General features: G+C 36.2%; 1 protein-coding gene across 4 annotated transcripts in view; it reads right to left on the reverse strand.

Moving 5' to 3' along the window:
* RFTN2 (raftlin family member 2) overlaps window positions 1-26,987 on the reverse strand; it is a 29,810-nt gene that overhangs the window by 1,912 nt on the left and 911 nt on the right. For 3 of the 4 annotated variants that reach the window (XM_068686618.1, XM_068686619.1, XM_068686617.1), the window contains 7 exons: window positions 22,035-22,218; window positions 20,037-20,148; window positions 17,766-18,078; window positions 14,814-15,014; window positions 10,822-10,943; window positions 9,762-9,865; window positions 3,372-3,450 (listed from right to left, as the gene is read on the reverse strand). In XM_068686618.1, the coding sequence (XP_068542719.1) occupies window positions 3,372-3,450; window positions 9,762-9,865; window positions 10,822-10,943; window positions 14,814-15,014; window positions 17,766-18,078; window positions 20,037-20,148; window positions 22,035-22,218 (1,115 nt within the window). Of the gene's footprint in view, window positions 1-2,110; window positions 2,251-3,371; window positions 3,451-9,761; window positions 9,866-10,821; window positions 10,944-14,813; window positions 15,015-17,765; window positions 18,079-20,036; window positions 20,149-22,034; window positions 22,219-26,987 lie in introns of those variants that run through there. The other variant, XM_068686620.1, reaches the window with a different exon arrangement.

Here is a 26,987-nt window from a genome sequence, read left to right on the forward strand (position 1 = left end):
GCAAATGGTGTGTGATAAAGAACTCACTGAGACAATATAACCCTTCTAAATCCAAGAGGCCTTTGAACCATTACATAAATTGCAAGCCAGATCATAATGCACTAACCAACAAATACACAAGAAGGCAGAGATAGGATCTGTGAGGACTTGAAACACACAGTCTTCTGAAAAGAGACCCTGTGGGAATATCAGGCCAGGTAACAGAGGAGTTCCCTCAATTCTTACTGAATTAAAAGTTCCTTTAGAACTGGCAACTTCAACCTCACAAGGAAAGAAAACAAAACCAAAACACTACAACAAAACCGACCTTGAGTACACAAAGCAGCTGGTACCCTGTACTGCCAGCCCCCAGAAGGCAAGTCACAGGGCTCCAGGAGCTGGACATGCCTGGGGGACAAAGCTGTGCCACGGCCGGACCCTGCCACACAGCTGCAACGTGATCAGGCTCTGAGGGTCTGAGACACTCTCATGTAGGCATCCTCTAACACTGAACTGCTTTCTTAATTAGGTTCCGTTAATGAAAAAGCCTTGTTGGTTTTGTAGGTTGGCTCTCTTAAAGTTAGTATTCTTCTCAAGATATCCGAGTTACCAACACGTCACGGATACTCATAAATAGACAAACTGATGCGTTTTGTTTAGTTTGGAAATTAAAATATTTTAGATATCTGCAGTAGCTTTGTGTTTCAAAAGCATCCTGAATTATGGACATGATGATTTTATTTTGTAAAACAACAAGAAATGCAGTCAGTGTAAATGCAAGTGAAGTGTCATGACCAACAATGTAGAATCACAGGAGTTAAAACTTTTTTACTAAAATGTTTTCAAAGGTTTGTTTGATATAATTCCACAACTCTGTTCCCCCTGTCCATGTATCACTTTAAATAAACATATTTATTACAATTTCTAGAGCAAAAGTTAATAGTTAATATTAAAAGTTAATACTGAACGCTTTCAGGTTTCAGCAGCTTGTTTCCCACCTGAACTCTAGCTATTCCATGCAAAGCTAGCATGACGTGCTATACCAGTTAGGCACTGGTAACAAATCGACAGATTACCTCATCTATGAATAAAGGTAATATGCTGTTTTGCCAATTCAGACATTTTGGTAATATATAAATACGTAAATGAAGAGATTAAGATTTAGGGGAAAACCTACGTGATTGGAAAAACAGAGGGTAAATGCTACTTTAGTACATGTTTTAGCTTTAGCCTGAGCTACCTATTTATCCCATGCTAACATGACCTCATCATATTGAGATTTCCTGTTGCAGAAGTAAGATATTCACTGGTACTTAAGGGGCACATTTAGATACTGTGTCTCTTCAGATTTTAAATACAATAATCCTCATGTACATGGCTACAAATCAGCCGTTTGTTTACTTCCACTGTCTTAATGCTTAACTCAAAGGTTTTGCATTACAATCAAGTGAAACAATGACCACACAACACAGGTACTGTCATACTTGTAAAAATAAAGAATATAAAGGTCATTCCAGTACTAATCACCTCACAATTAGGCAACAGAATTTAAACAGCAAACACAAGGATTCCTCTAATTTTAATTTAAAACACATCTCAAAGATTCATCAATTTTTGACAATGAATGTTTTTACGGAAGTGTTTTGTATTACAGTGTCTCCTGGCAGAATCCAGTATTAATCCTTCTACCTTGAGTCACGTAGTTACAGTGTCCTTTAAAGTATCTCTGTCCAAGGAAAGAGTAGTCACATCAGGAGTCCATGAACTTATTATACATAGCAATAAAAAGTTGGGAAACATCAGGAGAATTTTGACTTTATCTGATCATGACTGACATAAAATAGCATGGCTTTATACACTCACAACACTGATACCAACAAAACTATGTTCCAAAAAAAGAAGAGATGACAAGAGAGCAGGGACTGTAAGCTTTGGAAGCAAAAAGCCAAAGGTAAGTGGTACACACAGGAAACTGAAAGAAAACTGCAAGAACTGGCAGAATTTGGAAAAGGACATGAATGGATGACTGAAACATTGGCAAGGGAGACTGCACAGAATACTGATGTGGAAAATAAGATAGGAGCCCAAATTTTGTAAACGAGGAAAATAAATTAAAGACAGCATACAACACCTAGCTAGGGTCTGAGACTGTGATGGAGATGTGCAATTAAATTTCCATTTTTCATGTTGAATGCCATTCTTCCAGGCATGGAAGAATTAATTATCAGGGGACACAGTGAGAAGGAAGTTAGGCTGGAGACAAGCAGAAGTCTGGAGAAGAACAAAAAAGGAAGAGTGTATTTTAGAAACACTAATCACAGGAAAATACAGATGATGACAGCAGTCTGGATATAAGCTGGAAAGATCAAATATGAATTCCAGCTATGTAGAGTCTCATGAAACATTTATACAGGTGGACAAAGAAGAGGATAGATACCACTGCTTCATAAAAGTAATAGTATCACGATGGACAGAATTTCTGAAGTTACTACTCCAGTGCTGGGCCTGAGTCAAAATGCCTACAGCTTCCATAGCTCCTAAAAAGGCTACCACAGGAGAAGAAAGCTCATTAGCTGAAGACAGAATAGCCACTGAAGAACAAATAAAAGGGAAAACCCACCACAGGGTGTAGAAACCTTGATAAAGAAGAACCCATTGGTTATCCTCCCCTGGCCACAGCAGGCTTTGCTATAGCACTGTACAGGTGCCACTGCTGTTGTGACCTTGGCTCTGAGCAGGATGTGATGACTACTTTGATGATTTAATCCTCAAAGTACTTTTATACAACCACTGTTATTGGAATCTCACTTAAAGGGGACAGGTAACTGTTGAAGTTCAGCTGTAGGAATTTTAAGTCCTCTATTTCTGTCACATACTTTCAGTCACACAGCAATGGCTAACACTCCTTCACCCTGGGAACCCCCAGATTACAGAGCCCCTTGCACAGCTTGACACTTGTATTCTGCTACAGGCATGAAAACAGACATTTCAGAGGTCAAAAAAATGTCATCTTTTTCATGTGCAGGAGTTGAGTCAGCTCACTTAGGACTTCCTGAAGGCTTCTAAACAAATGTTTGCAGCATAGCCAACTTCATCCACCTGAGAAACAGTTGTTTCTTAGAACAGGATTCTTAAAGTAACAGGCTTTTAGCATACCTACACTTCTGTTCTCTACAGCTTAGTCTAAGAGCCATATAGCTGAGTTAAAAAAAATAATAAATCCAACTTGCAAATGCATCTGCAAAAATGTGACACAAACTTAAACAGATTTTTTCAAGCAAAACCTGTTTCTGCCACTCTTTTCCCATTAATTTTGAAATCTGTTTCTGTATGTAACTATAGTGTGAAATACTAATTTTTTTTTTTTTTTTTTAAATCACCACATTACTCACCTCTGGCGTCTGGACAGCAGAATTCCAAATAACAGGTCTCTGAAGAAAAACAACTTGCTTTGTGGCCAGGTTTCCTTCACTAAAATTTAAGGAAAATCCTTTGAATATTTCAAGGCAATAACATTCCTGTAACATTCACGCCTTTCATAGTCAACTGTAAATTGCGTGTGTATGAGTCAGAAGAGGATAGATTATCAAGCATTTGCTGGTGTTTTAATTCATAAACTGGTTTGTAATAATAATAATAATAAAACAAACAGAAGCACACAGCTAGGCTAAGGTGTTGCACATGTAAACAAATACAGAACAAAACATTTTTAGTAGTATGATTGGAGTAACTTGACAGGACTGTGCTTGAAAGCTTAAGTACCAAAGCTCCTACTTTTAATGAAAGACCACACCTTCGCAACATCTGAAATTAAACATTAAAGAGTATTTTTTTCATCTATTTGCACTGATAGATATACAACAACATGCAACTATCTAGTAACACCACAGCAAACAGCCTCAATTTCAGAAGATAAACAGCTTCAACAAGTATCTCAATATCTTTGAGACAGGAAATTTGTGAAGTAAGACTCTTAGTTAGCAGTAAAATTGTTTTCTGGTTTTAACGTAACATCTAACTAAGACAGTGGGATAAGCTTGCCTTTTCACTACCTCTGGACAAAAGGTCTCAGCTCAGTTTAACCAGTACATCCACAATGAGATAAATGACACAGGTGGTTTTGTACATGGGATGGACAAGAGAAGAAAGAAGTAAGAGAGCAAAAAAAAAACCTTCACTTGTGGGTTTTCTGTTGAAAAAGTTCATCAAAAACAACTCAGGTATTCATGTCTCAAAAATGTTGCATTCTTTTACTACTAGTTAATAAAAAAAGAATTGTCCTTTACAACCTCTTTAAGATTTTAGGTATTTGTTTTCAATACCTTTCCATCAAAAATACAGGCCAGCAAATTGACCGCATGTGACTTACAAAGCAAGACTCTGTACGGACTAAATGCATGCAAGAATTGTGAGATCAGAGTTCTGGGATGGGAGGGTTTAAAAAAAATTCTGTGCTCTTCCACATATCAGAACTACGTTTTGGTAACTTCTTCTTCTCTCCCTACTCTACTTCTGTGCAGTATTCAACGAGCTCTTAACATGCATAAAGGAAATACACTGAAACACGTTAGCATGAAAGCAACTACAAATATATGAGTAAGATAAATAAATAGCACCACAAAACTTCAATGACTTAAAACAGACTTGTAGTGATTACCACACAGTGAGCCCACTTCAAGAAGTCATGATTCCACCTATTCCCCTATCAACAATAAAACTGTATTTTTATGCTTAACGCTCTGGAAGGAAGTAGTAAAATAATGTCTGATCGTACTTCAGTACGGTAAGTCACAATTTCAGCAACCACACACATAAGGTTGATATAACTGATACATATTTCATGCCAGGGCTAGGACTGATAGTATGAATTTGTTTTTTTTATATTAGGGACTCACTCCAAGAAAAATCAGTGACTAAAACCATTGCTAGGGGATCAGAAAGAATGTATTAACAGCCTACCCTAGTAGAGTGCCTCAAAGTAAGCTCTGAGAACATACACAGAACAGCACTATTCCCAGCTGTATCTGATCAATAGTCAATTGTGATGACTTTGTGATGGTGCTTGGCCCATCACAACCTTCCTCTCAACCCTGCTGAACTAAGGTCAAGGCATGTCTTTGCATACCTTCCTTGGATGAGAGAACAGAACTATCCTAAACTGCAGCCTTTGGGGAAGACAGGGAAATGAGGAGGTTAGTTTCTTTAACTTAACATGTTTTCTCCTCTGGGAGTCCCTACCTTCCTTATTTCCATTAATTGAAAAAAAAATAATACATATGTTACACTTTTACATTATGAAAAGGAAATCAGCAATCCTGCAAACTTACTCCACATTGCCAGTTATCTTCCCCTGCCTCATTTATGCCTATTTTGGTATTATCAACTGGGAAATCTCTCTTTCAAGTGAGAAGGTTGCGCCTGTCATGGGGAATTGCCTATGCTCTATTTTGTAACTGTGTCTGCATTCCTGCAGCAAAAAAAAAAAAAAAAAAAAAAAAAAAAAAAAAAAAACATTAAGCTTCAGCTTGTACAAATTCTACTAGAATGGAGAAAGGACACACTGGTGAGTAGACAATCAGTAAATTAACAATTTTCTAAGTCTCACCTTATTAAAATGCTGCACACGACAAAGCAGCTATGAGCTTAATTCACAAAGAACTCAATGACAGTGGGATTTCCACAGAATTTAAATGAGAAAAAAACGCTTAGAGTAAGCCACTCCATAGCTTCCCTCTCATTTCCACACTTCCACTTTGCCTTGTAAGCCAGGCCATTTTGCAAACGTAGATGAAGTTGTTTGTGATGATAAACTAATAACCACAAAGTCCATGTTTTTGCACTGTATTTGCCTGCTTGCTTTCCGGTGCTTGCAGACAGTCCGTCCTGCCGATTTTCAGGGACTACAGCAATCAGTGAGGGGAAATAAAGGTCACTGCGAAGTACGGCTGCTGGAGCCTTTTTCCTGTCTCTTCTTGTAAGAGGGATGAGGAGCAACAGAGACTCTTTTGTTAAAACACCAGCTATTTGCTTGTCTGCTTATGCTGAATTGGCAATAAGTCCGTCCTCTTCGTGTATGCATATATTAAATAAATCTCTAAGAATAATCATCCAACTGGAAGCTACTCAGGCCTGCCAATAGCTATGATTTTTACATCTGTTTTTATTTTTTTTCGTGCATACACTTTCTATGTACGAATCAACTAAGGTTAGATAGTGTTTCTTGAACAAATGAAGGAAAGCTATAATAAGTTCTTTTAATCTATTTGGTTTATTTGCATTTCCCCAAAATGAAGTTTCGCACTCCTTTGCAGTCGCATTGTATTTAGACTTTCAGTTCTGAGGCATGTACCAATGTGGGACAGGAAGGCTCCCACAGGACTTGACACAACTGTTCCATCCCAAACAAAACCAGTAAAGAATTCTAACTTTAGACCACAAACATGTACGGAATTCCAGAAATTCACAATAACATTATTTTGATAACTCCAGTAGCACTAAATTACCAACAAAATAATTTCTAACATGTTTTTTTCCCCCTACTCACTAAATTTAACTTCTAAAAGGGCTATTCATCTTATCCTTGATACACAGCTTCTGAACTTGGCATAATTATTGTCAAATTCCTGTCAAGAAAACATTTCACTGTATGTTACAGCTGTGTATCATGCAGGAGGCTCTAGTGAATGAGGTCACTAGTACTATTGTGGCTCTTCCTTACATTCTTTCTTGGTCAAAAAATACTTTAATGACTGCTAACCATATTTAAATATCCAAGATAGGGATGATATCCAAGAGATGGATACAAACATTGCATCACATCCATTTTTTTCATGCTCTGTTCTCCTGTATGCCTGGAAAAACAATCACTGACAGAAGACTAGGAACTTCTGTGGGTTTTCTACTTTGTTAACAAAAAAACACCCCAAAAAGGTCCTTATCTTTCAAACAACACTGCACAAAATGCAACTCTGCGTGCTCTCTACTATTGCTCTACTTGTAACAACAAAGATCACATTTCTTGAGGAAATGCTTCCTGTATCCTGCATGATTTAGCCCTTGAGGTAGGAGCTAAAGGACAAAACAGGCCTACAGGCTGCTGCCCGTGCCTGAAATGGACATCCATGACATTCAGCTAGCATGTGGCATGACACTCTGTGCAACACGACATTATTTTATGGAGAGGAACATCTGTAAAAATAATATAAACTTCAAATAACAGCAACATCAAAACCACACAGGAGCAGGCTTTACAGCCTGCCATTTTTACATTCTGTTTCAAATCCAACCTATATTTAAAAAAGAAAAAAAAAAGAAGGGAGATAGAGAAACACTCTGTGTGACAATCCTGTCACACTCCAGACATTACTAGCTTGTGGTCACACCTTTTGTCTACAGATGAACAGTAGGCTTAATGGCCAGGAACAAATTGTAGAAGATCTGAGATGAGGAAAGTTTTACAAAAAATTAGGAATAGACTAAGGCAGAGAATAAGACATAAAATGGAGGGAAATAAAAATGGGGAGCAGGCTGCCTTGCTAACATTTTTTATTCTTGAATAGAATTTTCATTATATATTTTGCATTTAAAAAACAAACAAACATGAAAACATGAATTTGCCAAATTGTTTATTTGTTCAGTATTTCTCAAACCTGTTAAATTCAGGCTGAGTTCTGAGGTCAGAGTTCCCCATCTGGGAAAAGGACTGCTGGTGGGCAGCATGAAGTATCTTTATCCAGCATTTAACTTGAATTCCTAAGATCATCTACCACCACAGTACTAGCATCTTTCCTATCAGACACGCAGTAACCATGTAGGAATTTCTTTCGCTTTTTCAAATGCCAATATTGATGTCTAATAATAGTATTTATCGATCACTATGCAGGCTGTCAGGACAGAAACACTTCTTTAGAGTCTTTTAAGAATTCTTAATTCCCAACTAGGAATTCTGTTAATGAACTTTTATTTATTTACTTCTAAAATGAAATCTGAATAACTGTATATTAGACATACTACATGCACGCTCAAAACGTGATTTACCATATTTCTTCTAATGTGGACTGTGAGATACCTTCCAGACAACAACTATCAGGCAATTCATGCACACACCTACACAACTATTTAAATCAGAAAACAAATGCTTTGTATTCATCAGTCATTCCAGTGTTAATATGAAGTGAATCCAACTTCATGTTTGGCCAGAATACAATCCCGTTTTGCATCTAGCAGTGGGCTGGTTGTCTCACATCTGGAAACCAAAGCTATTTCAGACACCTAGCATAACCTCAATGTCTTGCTGGTACATCACCTTCTCAGTAACTCAAGAAACAGACCCTGTCTATTGAATCCATTATCACTTCATACGGCATTTTTTTCTACTATTATTATTATTTTTTAATAGCACTTAGCTTCTTCTAAGCAGCCCTGCTTTTGCTCTGCAACCTACCAGGTGTAAAATAGCATCTGCTGCCTGCAGCAAGCCCAGACTGAGCTAACATGGCTGCTCAGGACAGTTTTACCCCGTCTGTCCAACCTCTCGGGGATGGGTACAGGTACACTGCTTGTGTGATAGCAAAGGTTAGGGGTTTAAACCTCTCTCATCCTATGACCTTCAGCACACCAGGAGTACTAGAACCTTCCTATCCGACCGTTCACTCACGCCCTTCCAAAAAGTTGATCTGATTCTGAAAGGCTACTTCTCAATCTTTAAGATCTGGCCAAAAGTTTCATCTGTTTATGAAAACCAGGCTCAGCAGTTCACGTACCCTAAGAAGTCACCAAGTTCAAAGATAACACATGTAGATTAAGAATTTAAAAAAAGAATTGAAGGATAGACGTTTTGTTTTGTGTTCTGAGAAATACTTCTTGATGGAGCAGGAGCTTTGCACAGTAAGTTCAGAATTTCGTAAGTTTCAGAAGAAAACAAAACAGAAAAATCATTAAAAATAGGAAAACACGCTAGATGTTTTAGCTCAATTTCTACTGTCTTAGCTTGTAAACAGTTGATTAAAAACAAAACAAAAAAAAACCCACAAAACCAAAAAACAGTAACAACAAAACACAGGTAAAGAGGACAGCTATTTTCTGACCAGAAAAACCTCCTTCTTACATGGGTGAGTTAATTTAATTATGTCAAATCACTCGAACAAAATTCCGTTTTCTTGTAGCAGTTCTCTTAGAAACTTGCATTCATGTCCTTTTTATGCTGTCTTGATTTAATACAGTGAGGTCTAGATCCAAAGATTACTAAAGTCACCCAGCTTTTCCATTGTTTTCATGAGCTCTAAGCTATGCCTCAGTACATTTTTTCCCTGAACTTCAGCAATCTTAATCTGATGGAAGCAGAATTGAAAACAAAACCAAACCAAACTGTGTAAGCTTAATTCAGTGATACATTTGCCATTTTTTATGGCAGGTACTCTGAATAAAAGCACGGTATGTTTTCCATTAAAAAGAAATTCTGAAACATTATATGGGATCTAGGTCTACTATTTAGCTCTTCTTACATATACAGGTATTTCCCCCAAGACATCCAACGAAATACTAAAGCAAGAAAATATGAGAACTGAAATCCAGTAGTTCATTACTATATGTAAACTGAAACAATATCTACATTAAAGAAGAGAAACAGCTGGATTAGATCGTAACTTGCTGGATTAGCACATTCTCCTCCTTAATTTGCAATAAACAGTGCATGACTGTCTTGTGACAAAATCACTTGATAATTCATTAAGATGTGCAACTGTGAAGACACAGCAAAATGCTGCATCCTGCTGTTTGCATACCTGTCATGTCGTACAATAGGTGTAGGCAGGACACAGGTCAGGAGCCATCCAAACTCAGCCAGTGTGTGCAATAAAGGTCCGTAATCTGTTTTAATTTCACACCCCTACATTAATAATTATAAAAAGTAGTAAAGACACTCTGTACAGGGTTTATTTGCATTTTTACACATAAATTACAACCCCTCTTCTTTCTTAGTTATAACATGATAATTTGTATTTGGTGTGAAAAGGGATTCCCTATTTCAAACTGAAAGCAATTGGAAAAGTTCAAGACAACAGATTAGATAAACAGAGGAATATTAACTTTAGATACTAGTCCTGATTCAGTATGACACTCAAAGCACATCTATCATGTTAAATTTGTCATGTTGCTAAATCAGCTCCTAAAACACAAGTTTTTAAAACAGCAAAAATGATTTCTCAATTGGTATATTAAGGTTTTTACGTCCAATCTGAGTAACAAGCATCTCACCTAGCTATAGGCCTACTTGTACTTTTATTTATTTATTTTTAGGCTTTAGTCTTGTGCCATGTCTGTTCACATAAATAAATGTATTTATTGCTGAGAATTTTAAAAGTAAGTCCATAGCGTCCTCCACTAATGATTGCCACTAATTCATATGTAACTTTACTAAAAAAAAAATAAGTCTTTTGATATTTAAAAGTAAATTTTTTACTAAGAACATACATCTGAAAACTCTACTTAACTCATACAGTATTAGTTTTCTGTTCTAATTCCAAGTTTGACTTCCCCTTTATTTAAGAATATTTCAGTACATTGTCAGTGGAGCTGCACTTGCTGAAATTAGGTCTGTTTTGGTCTGAATATGAACATTTATGAGCGTCAAGCCAGTACTTCTGCAGTGTATTTCTTTTATGCATATGACTAATGGGCACAGGCCTGACCTCATTTTTATGATTCAAGGCTAGTTTAGTTTATTCAGGTGGCTTAAAGAAATCATCCTGAAATGTTTATCAAATACTGGTACAGTCATTCTACAGAAACAAACAAAGCAAGCTAGAAGTAGGAAATTGTGTTGCTAAATAATTACCAATTTACCTCAATAACTGTCCATTGTTCAACTACTATTGCATCATTTCCTTTCCTGTTAGAACCTGGAACCCCAGCACCTTCTTCTTCGTAGATAAATATTCCTTCTAAAGATTTGGGCAAATAATCACCTGCAAACAAAGACAAACATAAGCTAAAATATAAGTTTTTAGGTCAGTATCTTACTGAGATATGGGCTTACACGTGGGCTTATATTTTCCCACTGAAGAGTCCTTTAAATGAAATGGAACTAAGACAGCAATGGAACTCCAAGTTCTTTCTGCATCTAATTACAATTTCACGAAGCATGCAAGTCAATTTATTATTCAAAACCCCCTTTTCAATACAAATTGAGCTATGAACTGTTTCATTTTCTCTAAAGAAACTCTGAGTTCACGTTTCCCATATTCAACATATCCCCTGCAGCAAACAGGCACAAAACCTCTTTATTCAACTCCAATACTGTATGCCTAACAATAAATGTGGCTTTTGGTGTGGTGGGAGAGACTCTAAAGATAAATGAAGCATGAAGTGTAAAGTCTTGCTACAGTTACTTAAATAAATACATAAATGGCCAAAGGAAAAGCTTGAAAGAGAAGTGATTGTAGGAAGATTCCTGATGTGAAGGGCATTTCAGAGAATACCTCCCTGACTTACTTGTGGAAGTCTAACAGTATCCAGTTAGCCCAAACTGAAGCTGTGCATGAAGTATTAATTCATTTTCTGTCTCTTCTCCTAAGTGCAATAAGGAAGCCTTTTGTGCAGTTCTACCTTGCCAACTAGCTATCCTAAACAATTAAACTAAATTTAAACCGAAAAATTATGCATTCCTCAAAATATCAGGTTTAAATCCTCTCCAATATTGCACAAATACGTAAAGAGATGACTATTTGCCACAGCTTCAGTGGCAGAAATAAACTTAAAAGGTGTCTAGCAAAGCAAAGCTATGCAATACAACTGGTCTGGCTTTAAAACTGGACCAGACCAGCATGGAAGTTTTCCAAGTCAAACAGGAAGTCCTGTTTTGTTGTTGTTGTTTTACCAATATGCTTGTTAATGTACTGTAAGACACTGAGCATTTATTCATATTATCTTTATTTTTCCTATATTGCATATAGGAAGCTTACTTACATTGAGCTATGATTATTTAGATACTTACGTATCTATATCCTATGCTTTTGTAAAGCTACAGAACATGTTATTTTATTTCTAGAATATATGCAAATACAGTGCAGATACTGAATAGATGGCTTCAGGCACAAACATGAACACCTGCAGAGTTCCTAACAGTTCATAAATTCTCAATCTCATTAATTAATGAATTTGAACCTGTCTTCAGTGTTCAGGCAGGTACTTATAATCATCAACCAGTAACACGTTTAACATGCTAGATTTTTTTTTTTTAAATCATGATAATATAACTCTAAATTTTAATGCATTATTGAAGCAAGGCACCTCCACTAAGTGGCTTTTGAGACAAATGGTTAAGTTGAAACGTATGTCAAAATAACATCTGGTTTATCCTTGTTAATATTATTTAAATAATAATAAAAAAAAAAGACACTGCCTGGCAGATAAAGCTAAATAGAAAAAGCGGAAGTGTCATCACAGCACTCCTATCAATCTTAAGTACTTCTATGATTATGAGAACCTGCAAGGTAGCAACAAACAGAAGCAACACCACCTGGACCCAAATGGAGCTAAAAAAAAAATTACCTGGATTACCTGTATGACTCCCTTCTGTTTTGGTTGTCACTGAGAATTAAAAATGAATTAATTCTTTTGAATTTGTACCTGCCTTAAATTGGGAATTGCGTTTTGATCATGTTAGCAACATAATTCTGTTTACTCCATACAACATCCAAACAAAATGAAAATTTCTGCAGCTGCTTTACCTGCATCCATTGTTTTCAGTTATATTAAAACATTATCTAAAACTTGCTCATTTCACTACATCAATATAGAAGGACAACTGCTGCTGTAGATACCTTGCAAACTAAAAGCAAACTTAAAAACTAAGATGAAGGTGACAATCGGATGCACATGCAAACATACAAGAAGTGTAATTCTTGTAAATTGAGTGCAAAAGTTTAAACACTTTTTTTCCCCTAAAAAGACCAGTTTTTATCTGGTTATAAAACTCTTCAGTGTTATCTCATGAAAAAATATTTTAGCTTATGAACTCAGCAGCTAAAGTAATCTTACACTGTGGTTACAGACACTTGATCAGCTACAGAATGCCATCCATGTAGAGGGTTGTGCCTTTGAATACTTCCAGCAGAATTCAGCAGCATCACACCCATGTGTGTCACTGAAATACATCCCAGCCACGTGGGGCTCAAGAAGCAGCAACTGCTGCAAAGAGGCCGCATGAAATCCCTAAGTCAGTCATAACCTGGGTATTAAAGCTGGGACAGTTATGCACACAGAAAAAAAGCAGACAGCAACAGGGGAACGGAAAGATTGCAAAAACTGTTTTTGGACAACAGCTGCAAAGATTCATTTCAACAGCTGCTGAAAAACCCCTTGGTGAATTGTAATGTATCTCCAAAGAGTTATTTTCCAGATCTAAAAAAAACTATTGAAAACCAGCAGTCAGATTTCTCACCTCTCCTCCCCCAAAGGAATCTTTGTTCTTCCACTGACTTCAATAGATAGGAATTATAGTTCAAGAAAAATAGATGGCCAATACAAACTGTGCCATTCAACGGTTTACGTGCAAAAAAATATGCAATTTGAGAGAGAATAGCTGACAAATTCAACTTGATAGAAATATAATGATGTCGATGCACTTGTGCTCCTTCGCAGATTCTGGCAAATTACTAAATTTACTTTGTTGCTGAGCTACAGAAATATAATTAACATTCAAGGCTAAGTTACCGAAAAAAAAAAAAAAATACACACACATACACACATATATATATAAAATCAAGCTCTTATTTTGTCAGGGTTCGATTTTTGAAGAACACATATTTAAACATAAAATCTTTAGAAGCTAAACTTTTTTTTTTTTTTAATTCAGCCCTTCACTAACCCAAGCCTTGCAAAGTGAATGCTGATTGCATTATTATTTTTAATCAGAACATCAGAAAAAGGAAGCACGAATCTCTTGATCACATAGGAGTTCTGAAAGAGCTAGGAGGTTCCCTTCAGGGAAAAACTGTGATCAAATTGAAACTGGCAGAAGGAACAAGACAATTTAGGAATCTGAGGAGAAATCCTGTAGCCTGAAGCTCTATGGTTCTAACAATTTTAGCGTGCTAACTGAGCTTGTAGGCTCCTGCAGAAGAGAGCAAGAAGCAGGAGGGACCAGGGAAGACTTCCCTCTCCCACCTTCATGAAAAAATGCTGGAGAATCTGCCTACAGTTAAGGGTAAGAGCAAAAGCAGATTTCTCTACTTAGTGTATGTCTCCAAATCCAACCAGAACCACCTATAGAAAGATGATGGATCTGAAACTTCAGGATAAACAATCAAATTAATTCAACTCAGGGTTTTGGTAAGAATTTTAAGCCTAGCAGAGAACTGAAGAAAGGAGGAAGTGTGGAAAGTCTTACTTTGCTTAAATCTTAATGGTGCAGTAAGCACAAGAAGAACAGAAGGCGCTTTTTTATCTCATTAGAAATATTCCAAGCACAGCACAGTGTCTAGAGTGAGAAGCAGCAGAACACTACTGAAATGCATCTAATAATTTTCCATTATCTTTTCCCTTTAAAAAGAGAAAAAGAAAACAGAACTAACGCAAAAGGTTTATTTCATTATAATGCTACACTCCTTTCATGCTTTGAAAATCCCAGATTTGATTAAAAAGGCAGAAATTGCAATTATTCAGAGCTGCAACTGCACAAAAAACAACAGTATTTCCTTTTCAGGGAAGGAAATTCTACAAATTTACAAAGACTATCTGAACACATTTACAAATTGCCCTTCACACCAACATGCAAAACAAATAGATCCACATGAATAAGTAAAAGCTTCCAGATATTGCGGGATAGTGCTCACCTTTAGAAGTTTCCCAGTGTACAAAAGAATCTGTTAAGGACAATCCTTGTTTATAATAAAATGTAGTTAGTTCTAGCCAGTCTGCTTCCAGTGTACTAATAACTGGTCCCTTTCTCGTTACTTTCACGGACAAGATGCCCTCATGATAGGTCCAGCAGGTAGAGTCATCATCAAAAACATTGAAGACTGTATACAGCTTGTCTGAGAAAAGAAAAGAAAAGAAAAAAAAAAAGAAGAAAAATGAGCCTCTGGAAGACAGAGCTCTCAAAAATATTATCTTCTTATTTCAGCCTGCTTTTGTATTTTTAAGTATCAGTTAAGTATCAGCTTCCTTATGCAACTGTACGCACCTAGAGCCCTCAACACCAGAAAAAAACAAAACAAAACAAAACAAAAGAACAAAACAACAACAAAAATAAAAATAAAAATTAAACAAACAAACAAACAAACAACAGGATGAGCTGTGAGGAGGGTAAGCTATAGTACACAACAGAACTCTGAACATACTGTAGTTGGGTTGTTGCTGGACCACCTTCTAGGTAGGTGGGTTTTGCATAGGGGAAAATATAGTAGATTCAAGAGAAAACCCAGTGGAAATAGGCTATATTTCTGTCACTCATTAAAGTTTTGACTACAAATATTCAAAATGACTAACTGAAGATTAAAAACATTTTTCTAAATTTTTAAATATGATGAATGCCTTGTATAGCCTTTTTACTCATTTTTTTTTGCAGATGATTTAAGTACCAGTATAATCAGCTCCATACTGGGGTTTACCACACAGTAACTGACGAGAGTATGAGTGTATGCAAAACAAACAAGATCTGCATATTCACAGATGCTTCTCACATCCAGCCATTAATACAGTGATGTTACAAAAAGTCAAATATTCAAAAAAAGTAAATTCAGAAATACATAGTATGTTAGGTATTCACTGGTGATGAGTTAGGAAGTCTTAGCTAAATAAATGTATTTTAAAAAGGAAGCACATGATATAAGTACAGTCATGTCTGGGTCACTGTTGCAGGGAAATAACAAAGCAATTGCAAAAAAATTCCCTGTGATTATGTCTACTACTACAACTTCTGAGCAGCCTAAATCGACACAAACCTCTAGAAAGCAGAAGTATTCACATTGCCAAAACAGACGAACTTGGTTTAGATGATCCCAGTTAAGACACTAGTCTCTCTAAGCTCCAGAAATAGAGAAAGATTTTCAAAGCATTATTTGGACTTTAAGTAGTTTTAATCAATTTCTACGAGAAACATTTTGGAGTGGGTAATAACACATAAGGCATCTGAAATAAGAGAGTAAATTCAGGACAAATTACTGAACTCCATCACTATGAGATGACTTTTCTTCCTATACAGTTGTATTTTGTCACCTCTACAGGTGGAGGTGCTACCATTAATGTGTTTATCTTGGTAAAGCTTGATTTTCCTATTAATAAAAATTTTTGAAAATTCCTATCAGTATTTTTTAAAAGGATGGTTAAACACAACATTTACAAAGAAAGGTGTTTACATTTTCAGAAAATTTGTCTTAAAACTTCCAATAACTTTATTGACTAGTAGTAGAGAGGACAGGTATATTCCTGCCAAAACTTTTAGAAGTTTAGAATTTCCTGAGAACTCTGCATCTAGGGGCTGCACTGGTTGGTAATCCACCTGGTTACACTTGCATGCACGAACCAAAACTCAACTGTGAGTTTTCTCCTTTTTCCTTACAGGATCTATGTTCTACTATGTATAGCAAGCCTCAAGCTGCAAGGAAAGAGTTAAGGTTTAACAGATCATGCTCTAACAGCCCAGCATGTTGTAAAAGAACTGCTTTAATTCAAGTGTTATAAATAACAGGGACATTGATTATCTCAGTGCATAGAGTCATTATCCTGACAGTCTACCAACTAGAGAGGTGCTTAACTCTTTGACAAGAAAGTGAAGAGGTTGCTTTTGAGAGCAATTAAAACATGTCTGGAACATCACAGAAGACCCTATTGTATCAAAATTCAATCTTAAATGAAAATTTCATGCTGCCTTGCTTTCTATACTGTAATGCTTTAGTTCCTATAATGCATTAGTTCTCATGCGTTAGGTTACTTCTTCCTTTTCACCTTTTCTTCCTAGTAAATATGAAGGGCTTAATGCTTCAGTATCAGGAATCATTGTTTCAGGCAGTAACTTGTGAAGACCACACGATTTACCTTACAGATTCTTGTACAACTAAGTCTTCTACCACAGCACCAACATCTTTCAATTATACTTTCCCTTCCTAAGTAAGCCGCTTTCCAATGCTTCATTTTCTCTAGTGTAAATTCATTTTGGAACAATTATCCTCTTTTGATTACATGGTCAATGCATTAGTTTAGTGATCTCTTTCAGAATACTTCTTGAAGGCATGTTAACCAGAAAGAATCCATTATTAATGGATTTGTTTGCTGTATGTGATGTGAGTTGGCTAGAAGCACACAAAATTGTTTCTAAACAGAAGGGGATCCCTTTGTTGTCAGCTTTAAAACACACAGGACAACTGGTTTCATTACAGCATATGCTTGGATATCCCTTACAAATTTATGGTTCAATATTAGGAGTGGGTAAAAACCAATGTCTTTGGTTTCTGTATCACATTTTTCTTGCTATATGCTTACAACACATATCAAGCAAAAAGTTACCTGTTTGCACCACATTTAAAACCAGAATAACACCATTATGATTATGATTATGATTATGATTATTATCATCATAGTTCAGATATATAAAGCAGAAGGTACATAATTCTTCTGGTTCCTCAGTGGTGACTTTTTTGGAAGTACACATGCACTTAAGGAAGATGCATCTTCCAAAACCGGTACTTGATGACAGAATATGCTGTTCTGTTATTTTTTTCCTACTGCTTCTTAAAACAACTCAAGAACGTATCTTATTTCTGCAATAAACAAACAGAATTCATTACCGTCTCCTTCTTGTGGCTTAACAGAACTGACTTCTTTTCCAAACTGGAAATCTGCATCCTGTAACAGTCCACTCTCTGCTTGCATTTCCTCTTCATTCCCACTCTCAGATGAGTGACCACACAGTGACCTTTCATTCCAGTTTTTGTAGTCTTCATCAGAAATTCTTCTTCTGGGTTCCCTGTGTCGTCTGCCCAGTGTTGATTCCAGCTCTGCATTTCCATCTGTGCTTGTTCCATTACAGGCTTTAGGTTGAGGAAAATGTTGTGTTACAAAGCCCACAAACTTCTTTCCTCGTTTAGCTGCTTCATTAACCTGCATATAAAACACAAATTTATCTGTAAAGTGGTTTTAAGATAGTGTGCAACTTTTTTTTTTTCCCCAAAACATCTAAAATGCATGTTCTGTTTACTAATTCGCTGGTTTTCAAGGACACCCAAGGACAGAGTACTATGGAAGTGTAGCTTGTCTATATATGTTGGCTGTATGGCTGTGTTTTTAAAGTAAACAGAAGCCTTCTAGCATGTCTTTGGGCTCAGGCCAAGAATGGTGGCCAACACTGTTAATGACTTCAGTGTACATAAATTCCTTCAACTAGGACAAACCCAAAGTATTTCACTTACTACATCACAGTGACAGACAGTATACTGGTGGAGGAATGTTTCCAGAAATTTCACGGTAGATTGGTTAGAGGATGGTTAGAGGAATATCATTCCTCTAAAAGTGTGATTCCAGTTCCACTATGATTACTAACTCTTAGATTTAGCCAGTGGTGTTTCTTTTTCCCCTCTTCTGGAATCTTAAAATACAACTGCAGAGAATATGCAATCGGTGGAATGTATCTGTTCTTGGAAGGAAGTTTTTGCTTGGGATAAGAAGCACTTCCACCTATGAAGGTGATCCCACTGCAACAAAGCCTTTCCAGAAACACACAAAAAGCCCAGCCCAGAGCACAGAAATCACCCGGGAAATACTCAATTAGCAAGGGCAGAGAAGGAAGGATCTCTATCTACCTAGTTAACCCATGTAAACTATTTAGAGTGATTAACTCAAGTAACTGGTGGTGCTACAATGCTTTTTTAGCATCACATCAGACTGAAGTGATACTGTTTATCACCATTACACATGCACAACAGTAACTTTACCATGTATCAAAATTCAGCCATCATTATGATTGTATGAAGCTGCAAAAAGACGTCCTATAACTGACGATCCCCCCAATGTCACAAATTCTTAAGGGTTCAAGAAAATATACATGTATTTTCTTAATAAAAATGTAAATTTACATTTTAATAGGAATATTTTTAATCAGATCCATTTCATGTAGCTTTTCTTTTCCAGATTTTCTGGCAAGACAGAATCACTGCTTAATTGCTTAATTTGTGTTGTTTTTTTTTGCTGTTGCTTTGTTTTATACTTTTAAGTGTTTTGTATACTATGCAACAAACATGGCAATACACACATGGTATAAATGGAACACAAGTTTCAGTTTTGAACACCTGAAAAATTCAAAAAAATCTTTAGAAACTTTAAACAACTCTGGCAATTTCAGTGATCATTAAGAATTGCCAGTATGCTTTTTTGTCTGCTTTTTTCTTTCGCAACTCATGTAAAAGATAACACTCAAACTCTTACAATAACAATAATTTCCTGTTTCAGCAAGTCTTCAATTTTGTAGAGGAAGTGAAACAAAAAAACTGGAACTAGGGCTTGTATTTCAGTGGAAGTTTACTTTTCTTTAACTTTACAATATTTTCAGAAGTTGTGCCAAGGAAATATTTTAATACCATTACCGATTACTGTATATACTAAATTTGAAGAAGAAAAAAAATGTCCTTAGAAAATCAATATGTTAATGTATGTTATTCCTACTGAACATAACACAGAACATCATAATTTTTTTTTTTTTTTTGTAACACTAATTCCAGAAGAAACTATCAAGCAAACATTTTATGAAGACTGAGTGAAAATTTGGGCCTGCTTCTGTTTCCAGTGCTGTAAGTGATCAGTCTCCCGAAACCTTCCATGGTTCAGTAATAAATTCTAAATTCCAAAAAGCAATTAGTGAAGAAAATGAACTCTTTTTGCACACAGAAAGCACTTGGTAGCTTCTATAAAACAAAAGCAAAATTAAAAATCTAAACAGAACCATAAGCCTCCAATCATTGACAACTACCTACATGTATGGCAGAAAGAAATATCTGAAGAGAAGTTTAAAAAGAAACCAAATCAAAACAAACAAACAACAACAAACAACCACAAAATTCCATTACCTTTTCTAAAAGTTCTTTCACTACCTCATTTGTCAGTGTTTCATGCGTTAAGGGACATTCCTCAATCACCAGCCTGGGGTGCCTTTGTCCTCTGGGTGCTGCATGCTTCTGGCTAGAACACAGAAAGAAAGCAGTCTTTGTCAGTAGTTTGCTGCTAACTTGGGCAAATGCTGGCATATATAGTTCTTTTCTTTTGGTGTAAAGGTTATGAATTAAATCCTGGCAATGCTTTTCCCCATTTAAAACTCAACATTTTTTGGTGCTTCATTATGTTTTATGTAAAGTAGAGTGTGCTGTGTATTAAAATGTCAGGATAAGAATGTTAGTATTTAACAGAAATGTCATTTCAAGATGGTTTACAAACATCTTCTGAAACTCAGCTTTACTGAAAAAACAACACTGTCTTCCTAGCAAATGTGTCCAAAACGTACTTCCAAATGCAAAAAGTACGGATAAGCAAGCACAAAACAAAGTATCAGTTTTGCAAGAAAAGCACTATGCTATGAAACGAAATGGTACTTTTACACTGTTAATATACTGCTGCTTATTTTTAGCAATTAAAGTGGAGTTACAGCTACTGTATGTAAAAACAGTGCAGGCACATGCCAGAAACACAGTGCACTACAAATCCCTTTGGGTTACACAGTGTTTATTTCACTCCTATATTTCAGAATCCTACAAGCTTTAATTTCTATTTTAAAGAATAACATTCATCATGTTTTATTGAAAGTAAGTTCTGTTGTTGATCGTATAACATTTGTTGTACATCATCAATGTAGTATGGATTTTTTTGCTGTTTCTTTCACTCAAGCTTTGGAGTGAAACATCAATTAAGTATGTTCGAATATAAAAAGGTTACTTTCAAGATAGTTGCTGGAGAAGGTGCATCCACCTGCAGGAAACCCAACAGAGGTATGTACATATGGCATCTGCAAATGCAGTCAGGTACTTACAGCCAGCGGTTTCAGAAGGAGGCTGCTGGTTCTTGTCCTTCACCTGTTGAAGGGCCTACCAGTTAAACTGACAACTTCATAAGGATCCCACATCTACAGAGATTAGGTGTGTTGAGGGAGCTGAGCCCTGGCAGTGTCAGCTCTCAGAAAGCTCAGCTCCAGAAAGCAAGTATTCTGCCTTTTTCTTTAAGCATCTGTCCATATGGACAACATTCACCTTGCCTTCACGTGAATTTATGAAGGTAAGATGTATGAGAAGCAAATGCCATACCATGGGCAATGCTTGTTTAGTCAAAACATTTGATGGAGAATCTCCCTCAAATGAACTACATTTGATAGAACTGCAGGAGTGGCAGGGAGTACATCCTTGGAGATTTCCCAGAGAAGCTGAACAAACCTCTGTGCATCACACCAGGACTTGAGGTGGAAGGGGAACCATCACACCTCTCAGTACAACATGAAATCCACTTTTCTAGTTACTCAAGAACAAAAAGGTTGTTTTCGTTGCAGTTAAAGGAGCTAACTGTAATATTTCTTTGTACATTTTCCTTATGATCACATGGTGATTACAATGCAGCAAAACCAGAAGTAACAAGCAAGATTATGGAAGTTGGAATGAAAACAAACTCTTGACTCTCTCCTCACTGAAAAAAAACAAGCTTTTGTACAGCCTCCCCAGTCACAGAGTACTTCCTTCATAACGAGGTTAAATGATTCTCTCTGAGGAACTGTGAGCATTTCACACTTTACAGGTACCTTTAACTGAGTAGTGCTCTATGGAAAAAGTGAAAAGAAAAATGTTGAAAACAAGACAAGATAGATGTGAGGGAATTAAATGCAGCTTATTAGCCTCCTAGCGTTTTGTTTCATCTTGTACTTGGGGTTAATTAAAAGAACATTATTAAGTTGGTGACCTTTCTAGATAAGGAACAGTTACTTGATTCTTGGAGATATTTATGGAAGTTAATAAACTATGCATGATGAGCAACCCTCTTAAAAATAACTTAAGTAATGGGCCCATATAATTAAATTATTTCACTGTTACCTTAATTTTAATCTTGAAAGTACCACCCGATACATATGACTTGCAGGGAAATTCCTTCTATGTCCAATTGGCAGTAGAATAGGATGAATAGCTCCTACAACATATCCTTTGTTGTAATATTCTTCCACCTTAGATGTTATATCCAACACAGAACTGATTTTGATAACTTCAGGACTTGAGGAAGCTAAAAGCATTGAAAAAACAGAAGAGAAGCACATTATACTGTGTATGTACAGACACTTTGAAGTGAGTTCCTTTGATGTAAACCACACAAAACCTATCCCAAGGCATTTATTAACAAGGTAAAGTCCTCTTTGCACAAGAAAAAAGAGACTCACTGTGATTATGAAGTATACAACTGGGTGAAACGTGGTTTTTAGGAGACAATATGATCTATTTGTAATCTATTTGGCAATACTTCGTTGGACCTAGCTTTGTCAAGCTAATTTAAGAACTGCATCAACATCTAAACACGCAATTGGTCTGGATATTAAGCAACTATTTTGTCTAGTCAAAGACTTAAGCATACTGCAGCAGTATACTTTAACCCTACCTGAGAGGTAAACTTCCACAAAATTAATTTAATTCTAGAAAAACAGGTTTGTTTTCCTCAAACACATTTTTTGGATCCCTTAGAAGTCATTTGTGGATTGTAGGTTGAAATTTTAAAATATACACAATTATGTCCTCAAGTAGACTTAAATCCAGATCACAGTAAGCTAAATGGTATCACTAAATTCTAAGCTGGATACCTCTGGGTGTATGCAAGCATTTCTGACCAACAGGTAACAGCCAGGTACCACACAGTAGTTGGCAAAAACTAGGGGGTGGTCTGTGGTCTGGTCCACAGTTTTTGCACAGAGAAAAGGGAAGACTGTGCACTGGTAGTAGTTTACGTGCTTTGCCACAGTGAGCCTGACTATCAGCATTTCCTGTTCCTCTCAACTCCAACTGTAATTATAGATGCTCTCAGAGCCTCCACTAAGCAACTAGTTCATATTAATTTACATTAATAATAATATTAAGTTACAGACAGTAACTTAAGAGTAATTTTGCTAGCATATACATGTATTTGCCAACATCAACAATTTCATCCTTCACAGATGTGGCCTCTTACAACAAGGCAGCTGGATCTGGAATGTGATGGTCTCTGTCAGTTACCTCTGCTGCAAGTGATGCACACCCTTTTCATATTCTGACAGGTCCCTCTCTCTGCAAAACTCACCACTTCGTAAATGTATTCCTTAATGTTCTTACCTCCTCCTTTATCTACATGCCAATCCTATACATGCACAATAGCAAGAAATGTAAGGAGTTTACCAAAGACACAGCAGGTCACAAAATCTTCTTACCCTACTGGCTTAAAGTATCATAAACCTACTATATATGAATATTTATTTTGCCAACACTTTTATTCTAATTAGATTTTTGCTGGTTGAGTGATATGTTTTCTGTAAAGCTTAAATCACTGTACTGTTTTCCAAGTATAAAGTGGGGATAGTACTGATATATATACTCATTACAGAGAACTTTGCATTCTTTAAAAAACAAAAATCAACATTAAAAAAAACACAACACAAAACATCAACAAAAAAAAACAAAAACATCAAAAAAACCACAACAAAATATTTATAGTATTCAAATGTAATGCTTTTGCATAAAAACTTTTATTAAAGTGAAAAAGGAATAGAAAAAAATAAAACTGCTACTTTGACTCTTACTGTAAAGCCTTTAGCAGCTCAAAAAAAGCTATCAAGAACCAAAATATCGTGTACAGAGTGAACTGCACACCATCAAAAAGCAACATTAGCATATATATTGATAGTTTATTGCTGATAGCTATCCAACAACCTATTAACGTAAACTCTACCACTCTCAGTCATAGCACTGGGTTGTTTTACTTTCTGGAGCTACCTTACAACTCATGGTTGGAACTTCACTACAATAGGAATATTTACACTTGTTTTTTAAGCACACTACATTACAGACCTCTCTTCAACAGATGGATGATATTTTGCCCTACAACACCTCTATCCCATAATTCTACCCAGAATAAATCCCAGAGACATTAAATATTTATTGAAGAAATAACTGCTCTACAGCACACACAAGCCAAAAAATCAGGTATGGATGCAACACGATCATCACTTCAGAGATTTTCCAATCGCCTTAACTGAAAATTCCCACTATAGCTAACTGGCTAATTGTATAGTAAGCTTTGGAGATGATGACAAAACAGCTACTCCATACATATTCATACTGTTATTCAGAGTGACAAAAACTTCACAGCGTGTCATTTTAGTGGGCTGAAATGCAATGTGCTTGCATCAATATTCCTTCTCTCCCTAGTAGGAGAGTTCTGGAAAAGCTGTAAGCTTTTTCCTTAAGTAGGAATATTTATGCTATCCCTACTTTATGTTTAAACTGATCTCCAAAAATAAGTTTTTGTAAGTGAGATATGCCTCGTGACTGAAACCATTGTATTTCCTATCTTTGACAAGCATTTAAAATTACATTTCAGAGTCCACTGAACCCCTGCAAATACAAGCCTGGCTGTATTCTTCTTGGCTGTGATTCTTCTTTCGCACAAGAACCTCCATGGAACTCAGAACTCATTTACGTAGTAGGGATGGGAATATTTGGGTAAACAAGAAGAAACAAATCAAGGTAAAACATACTGCTAATAACTAGTTAAGATGCTTGTGGACTCCAACAAGCAGATTTAGACAAGAGCACGGTTGACCTTATCTGCACCACAACTTGAAAAAAGATGAGGAACTCCTGAAAGTCTCCCTAGCAGGACCATTTCAACTCCATATATCATAAATCTGATGAGGCAGAGAATACAGATTATTAAACCGAAATATAATGCATTTATGCTTGCTGTACTTTTATCTGAATGCAGGCTATAGCTTACTCTAGGATCTTAAATATATTCAGATAAGATTTTCTGTTTTACTTGGTTCCAGATTCAGTATGTCACTCAACAGAACAACAATCTCAGATGCTGGGGAAGATCTTGCTCTGGAAGTCAACACAGTGCCATGAAGATACAACATACAACTTCACAGCATACTGAAAACTAACTGGTCTGACATGATAATAGGCTCTTCCTTAAGCTTCATTTAGCCCAAGAATACTTGAATAGAAGCAACTATGTGAATGAGTTGAATGGGTTAGAAAAAAAAAAAGTAGTTCAACAGATTTTCTACAGTATCTCAGCCAATCCCCATGTTTCACAAGCAAACAACATTCAGAAATGCCTCCAAGAAAGACAGTGTACAGCATTTTTGCCTGTATTCATTCATGATCTTACCTCTTCAGAGACCTCAAATGAAAAAAAAGTTAATTATGTGCATGCAGCTAAAACCATCCAACAGAATGATATGTACTAAATCTAATTGCTTACAGTTAGTGCCTAAAAACAGTCAGGCAATCATTCAAAATTTCTCTCTGCCAATGTTATTTAGCATTCATAACTCCACAGTACGTCACTGAAGCTAAGCACTTTTGAAATGAATCTTCACTGCTGTAACAATAGGTTATTAACATACTGCAAAAATGGACCTTTATTGACACTGTTTAATATGATTTTTCTTAAAGCCACAACCTTCTTTAAAACAGACCCCTTACGAAGTATTTCCAGAAGCTTGTTACTTTAAAATAGAGCAAAACTCTCTAGAACACAGACTATTTAAGAACACCAAACATACTTTAGTCACAAAAAGTAAGTTTTATTATTTTTTCTATTATTAGTAGATTAATAGGTAATTCCCATATACATTAGGGGGTCCAGCTTTATTTCCTGTATGTTACCACTACTACCTGCCCAAAGTTTTGTCTCTCCAAAAAGAATAAACCAATGAGAAACTCATGTCACAATGTGTAAATAAAGAGCCATACTTGCTGTCAAGTAGTGTAACTCTGTAAAATGCTGTTTCTGTTCGTTCTTACAGTTCTTCAGTGAACAGCCTCATACATTTTAAATAAAAATATAACTGATATGACTGCATTCCTTTAATTTGAAAAGAAAACTAAACAGAGGCCAGGTTTTGTTTGTAAGGAAGTTCCTGAACACATAACAAGACATGCATTTACACTTTCTCCCTTTATCAAATGCCTCTAGCTATTACATGTACTTTAAATCCTTGCTATCAAGACTTTCCAGTAGATTCAGTTCTTGTAAAATGCCAAGTTACCATGAAGTGACTGCAAAACTGAGCTGTCTGTTCTCCGAGGGCAGCCATCTGGGCTTGTTTATGTTTTCAACTTTCTGGAACAGGGAGTTGCTCTGTTAGAGACGGGACACCCTCGGGAAGGAAGTATCCCACAGAGCACTGTCTGCCTCCAGCTACGCATACAAATTTTGTCTCACTTCGGTCACAATTTCAAAAGCCTATTCAGCAACTATAAATAGAGCATTTGCAAAAAAAAAAAAAAGAAAAGAAAAAAAAAGAAAAAAACAACTATAATACTCTTACTAAAACATCCACCAAAAGGCTGGGGTGGGCATAAGAGAGAAGACTATTACTTACACAGCTAAGAAATAGACTTGCTTCTGCACAAAGTCACGAGGACAATGACAGCCTGTTTTCCGAAGTTGAACGCATTTTAAGAAACTGCTATTCAGTTATTCAGCATTCTGTTACCCTTGCTCAGGCACAGTGTATTTTCTGAACACTCACACTAAATTCAGACAATCGCTATTCGAAGTGAGTAAGGATAGCAGTATCTGACTCATAGGAAACTAGGAAAATCTCTAACAGTTTTTAGCCAGCTTCCTTAACAAGGACAGTTGTGTAATTTGGACGGTTTCGTTGTTAAAAATACTTCAGTAGTTTCCATTGTAATTTTATCTAAGTGAAGACCTTCGTCATGATTTGTGTTTCAAAATAAAAGTCTTACATTTGGGCTAGCTTGGATAAAAGTATGTAAGTTTTACTACAACTCAGA

This window comes from Anas acuta, chromosome 6, assembly GCF_963932015.1.
Source record: "Anas acuta chromosome 6, bAnaAcu1.1, whole genome shotgun sequence".
NCBI lineage: Eukaryota > Metazoa > Chordata > Aves > Anseriformes > Anatidae > Anas > Anas acuta.